Here is a 5499-nt window from a genome sequence, read left to right on the forward strand (position 1 = left end):
GCGAAGTTTTTTTGGATCAACAAAAACTTCTCAAAATTTATGAACCATTTTGAAATTAGGAACTCGTTTGAATTCCTGAACATTTTTAAAAAGAAAAAAAAGAAAACAGAAATAACGAAAAACAAAATGGGCGCCCGGCCCGCAATGGGCCTGTGCAAACCGTGCGGGGACGTCCCGGGGCGCTGCTATAACTCCTCACGTCGCTCAAACGTCCCTCAAGTTTTAGGTTTTAGGCTTTCGTTTTTATTTAATTTTATAATTGTACTAAATAATATATTTATTAGAAAAATATTTTACTACTTCAATAAAAAATGACTTGCATGTAAAAATATTTTTCATGTATTTGAAAGTAGTTATTCATCTTGTATTTTAAAAATGGTTCATGCGTGTTGCAAAAAATGTACATCCTGTATTTTAAAAAATATAAAAATGTTCACAAACTATTTAAAACAAATCATCATGTATTGAAATTTGTTCATCATATATTTGAAAACTATTAAAAAATTGTCGCATGTAGCTCAAAATGTTCATGCAATTTTTATAAAAATACACAATGATAGTTTTTAGATACACTTAACCAATTTTTGGTACATGACAAGAAATTATCGAATAAATGATAACCATTTTCTTAATACACAACGGTTACTGGGATACATGTCGATACTGGGGCAAGAAGGGCCGCTGGACCAACATGTGCTTATTGGGACTATTTGTTCTTTGATTGCAATGCGGGCCTCGAAGAATTAATTTTTGTGCTTTCTAGTATCGATGTATTTGTTAAGTCCGTTAATCATGCTTTTGTTAAGTAATTTCCCAGTGGCGCTTTCTTACATACCAGGGTTCGACTCCTAAAAAATTTTATGTATGTAATAAAAGCTACCATCCCTAAAAAAAGGTAATATAAGCTACTTTTTTTAATGGAAAAGTAATAAGGTACCTAGGCTTATGTCAAGATTAAAAAAAAACTTGTATGTATGTAAACACGCCATGCAGACGTTGCTGGTTTTTCTGATATATATGGTAAGCGCATTTTTATTGTGTTGAACAATACGCGGATGTTATCAGTCATGCTGATCTGCAAATTATAAAGTTTTACGTTCTGCAATGCATATGAGATAAGATTAAGCACAAAGATTAAGCAGCTTGCAGGTGTTGAGTTTCCTGGAATCCTCTGTTTATATGGATGAGCAATGAAGTACTCCTAGTATTGTAATGGGTCATTACAATGCTACTTTTTAGATGATCATATCATGAAAAATTCTCATGAATTACTTACAAAAAATCCTATCCTGCAGGGTTTTTTTTTCTGAATCAATCATCAATCCATCAAAGAGGCCAAAATGTTGTTCAGTGCCAACGTGCACACTCACAACGAAGCATCATCCGTTCCTGGGTGCACATCTAACCTGCAGGTCACAAATCCCTAGCTAGGGAGGGAAAACAAAGCAACAAAATACTACTAGTGTTGCATCATTTCCAGACACCATCCATCCATTTAAACATACTCCACCGGTTCATGTATAACACATTATGTATATATAGGAGGATCGGGTCGGATCGCATCGCTAGGGTTCCCTTTCTTCTTTCTTTCTTTCTTTCTTCCCATCCCACAAGAGAGAAAGGAAGATCGATCGACGACACAGACACACAATTCTACTAATAACACAGACAAGGAAGTTAGGAAGGAGGGAGCTTCTTCCTTCCTTCCCACAAGAAGGTATATATTCAGTCAAGTCAACCCACCAACCAGACCAGACCAGACCAGGCAACAAAAGAATATCATCTCTACTTTTTTTTTCTCTCTTTCTACAACCATGACAGGCAAAGAGGGGAGGGGGGACGAGGCAACGGAGATCAATCGACGGGCGGCGCCACTCTTCATCACCAAAAAAAGCTTCCAATTCAGATCAACAACAACAACACAAGTCTTCTTCTTCTTCTTGTCTTCTCTTCCTTGCATTCAGACTCCTTCCAGCCAGTCCGTTTGCCCCTGATACATAATATCACAACAGCAAACAACCAGTCAGCTTCACTTCAGTTTCATCAATTACTAGTGTTTTGGGATGCAATGCACAGATATATAAATTAATGTTGCAACCCAATGTGCGCCATCGTCAATATATAAACAAACAACACATGGCAAAGCGCTTCATACTTGTTTTAGGGAGTTACAGGCCTACTACATCTCAAATTATAACGACTCCATCACAGCAGCAGGGAAAATGAATGCAAATATAGGAGGGGCAATATGCACCAGACAAACAACAGGTGGCAAAGCGCAGTGTTAAAACAAAGGCCTCCATCACAGCATGGAAAATACATTACAACACTTAATTAGTTAAGTTTGCAACTTTCATACTCATATACCTGCCTACTTTGGGTGCCTACCAAAAAGGCACAACAGGATTTACATACTATAAGCTAGACTTTCACCATCACAAATTCCAAACAGCCTGGCCCTAGCAAGGGAACGGACTAAAGAAATTGACAAGAGAATTAATCAAGCTAGGACACAACACGGCAAAGTGTATACTATGAACATATATGCATCTCCAGGCACTATCATTCAACTATAACACATCATCACCCCTCTAATAACTCCCACACTTCTTATTCCACAAGAGATATTATCCAACTCCTACTAAATGCATAGATGACACTTCTCTGTGTCCAGGATATGAAAACCTTATCACGTCGCAAGACCAAATAAAACCGCTTCATAGTTTTCTTGTTTTTACATCAAAGCTAAAACAATAGTCAAACACAGTAGGAAATATATGGCATCCCGTACAACTATCCTAGATGCAGTGTAAGTCTGTAATTACTGAAAGCTGCCACTGTGCTCCTTGAGCCCAGCGCTTATATTTTCAACAAGCCTATACAGCTCTGTCTACCTGAACAGCTTTGACCAAACAATCAACAAGAGGAAAACAATCAAACATCTTGATCAGCAAATGAATTGGTACTGATACTGAAGTTTTGCTCCTATTCGCTCCTCTAACATCTATCTAGTCTAGATAAACATGACATGACCATACAACTAGCCGTTTTACTTATACACGTGCATTGGCTAAAGCCAGACAAACAAATGAAAACCTTAACTACCGGCTGAATGCTTAATAGAAGAATTTTCCAACAGTGAAACTAGCATGGATCATAGGGGAAAAAATCACCGTCAGAGCCGCGTTGACATTTAACACTGTCCAGCTCATCATAATAAAATAAGGTAAATGCTAACATCTAAATTGAGATATTGACCATTTATACTATTGGGTAGCAATGGAAAACCATACAGGGGTGAACTAAAACCGCCATTCTACTTCTAGACGTGGCATCAGGCAACCAAAACAAATAAATGAAAACCTAAACTGGAGGCTGAGCGCTTAATTAACAGAGCATTTTCCTACACCTCCCATCGAGAATCACCAGTCTATTAACTTATTATTGCATTGAAGATAGATAAAGTAGATATTACTAAAATCAAAATCAAGATACTGGAGTATTTGGTAATAACAGAAAGCTGTACAAGGTATGTTTTCGGTCTACCAGGCGGAACGTGTGGTGGTAATCGTCTTACGCAAGCAACCATAATAATAATGAAAAGTATGTAAAGGCGGTAACAATTGCGATGTGAAAGGTTATATCTGGTGAACTAAAACCGCCACTCTCTAACCGTTTTACTTTTACACGTGGCATCGGCCAACCCAGACAAATAAATGAAAACCTGAACTGGAAGGTGAACACTTCATTAATAGAGCATTTTTCCTATGGTCTAACTAGCATGGCTCATAGAAAAGATTAACCATACAACTAGCTACGTTGCACGTGGCATCGGCCAACCCATACAAATAGACCAAAACATCAACTGCAGACTGAGGACTTAATTAACAGAAAGTTTTCCTAGTGTGCAACTAGTCTCATCATGCCATTGCAAGATAGATAAAGTAAATAATAAAATCTAAATCAAGATATTGGAGTATTTGGTAATAATAATGGAAAGCCATAAAATGTATGTTCTATGTCAACCTGGGGGCAATCGACTCACGCAAGCAACCGTTATAATGAAATAAATATGTGAAAGCGGTAACAAATGCAAGGCGAAAGGTTATACCTCCTTATCCCCCTGTTCCCCTCTTCCTTGCAAGCGCTTCAGTCGAGATCATCATACGAGCGACCGCTCGCATCTGGATCGTCGTTGTAGTCAGCAGAGCCAGCAGCGTCCTGGTCGCTGCTCTCCGCCTGCTGCGCGCCAAAAGCGGCCCTGAGAGGCCAGGGCAGGGAGATCCTGAACCTCCTCTCCATGACCCTAGGCGAAGGGCTGCCACCACCAGGAGACGCAGGTGCCGCCGCCGCCGCAGCAGCAGCAGCAGGGGCAGCGGCCTGGCGCTGGTGGTTCTCATAGTCAGGGTCATCGGTGGGCAGCTCGTGGCGGCAGACAGGGCAGGAGCTGTGGAGGTCGAGCCAGGGCAGGATGCAGTCCTTGTGGAAGACGTGGTTGCAGGGGAGCTGCTTGGCGGCGGCGCCGAGGAGGAAGTCGTCCATACAGACGGCGCACTGGGCGCCCCCGTCGGCGGCCATCATGTCGGCAGAGACGGCGACGTCGGGCAGGGCGGCGACGGCGGCCTTGGCGGCGGGCGGGGTGCCGTAGCGGCTGGGGTCGTTCTCGGCGAGCTGCTGGATGAGCTGCTCGAGGCCGGATCCCATGAAGTAGTCGCCGAGGCTGACCCCGCCGGGGACGGGGCCCCCTTGGAAGGAGGCGAATCCGCCGGGGAAGGAGGAGCCCTCGAGGACGATCTGGATGGTGGCGCCGCCCGAGAGGAGGCCGCCGAGGTGGCCGTGGAGGAAGTCGGTGACGTCGAACTGGTTGTTGGTGGAGGCGGCGCGGGGCGCGGAGGGGGATGGCGGGCCGAGGACCCCGGCGAGGTCGCTGGGGTTGCGGAGGTCGAGGAAGCTGGCGAGGGGGAAGAAGGGGTGGATTTGGGGGCTAGGGTTTGGGGGGTCCTCGTCGTCGAGGAGCTCCTCGACGAACCCCCCGGCGCAGAGCGGGCAGAAGACCTCGTCGTCGCGGGAGGCGGGGGCGGCGATGGCGACGGCGCGGTCGCACTGGTGGCAGAAGTAGCGCTGCTGCGGGAGCGGCGCCGACGACGACATGGCGGCGGCGGCGGCGGCGGCGGCGGCGGCGGCGATGGATCCGACGGGGGTGGGGAGGGGATGGATTTGGGGGGAATTTCGTAACGGAAGCGATTGATTTGGGTTGGGGTTTTCGATTTCGATTTTTCTTTCGGCCGAATTTCGACTGACTGATTTTATATCTAGGGTAGAGCGACGACTGGGAAGGAAGGTGTTGGGCTGACAGTGGGGCCCGCGTGGACTCGTCTGCCGTCTCTCCTCTCCTCTCCTCTCCTCTCCTCTAGGCAAGGCAGTTTCCTCACCCAACAACACTTTTTTCTTCTTCTTCTTTATTAAAAGGGGATAATGGATTTTCATTTATTTATTTGC

At 44.6% G+C, this 5499-nt stretch overlaps 1 protein-coding gene across 1 annotated transcript; it reads right to left on the minus strand.

Moving 5' to 3' along the window:
* Positions 1-1463: 1463 nt before the first annotated feature.
* Positions 1464-5286, minus strand: LOC147956640 (E3 ubiquitin-protein ligase RING1-like). Its single transcript, XM_087537893.1, has 2 exons — positions 4112-5286; positions 1464-1990 (listed from the first exon to the last, which is right to left on the minus strand). The coding sequence occupies exon 1, from the start codon at positions 5149-5151 to the stop codon at positions 4150-4152; it is 1002 nt and encodes a 333-aa protein (XP_087394019.1). The 5' UTR covers positions 5152-5286; the 3' UTR covers positions 1464-1990; positions 4112-4149.
* Positions 5287-5499: the final 213 nt, after the last annotated feature.

This window comes from Triticum urartu, chromosome 7A, assembly GCF_056163025.1.
Source record: "Triticum urartu cultivar PI428250 chromosome 7A, HENAU_Tu73, whole genome shotgun sequence".
NCBI classification, from domain to species: Eukaryota; Viridiplantae; Streptophyta; class Magnoliopsida; order Poales; family Poaceae; genus Triticum; species Triticum urartu.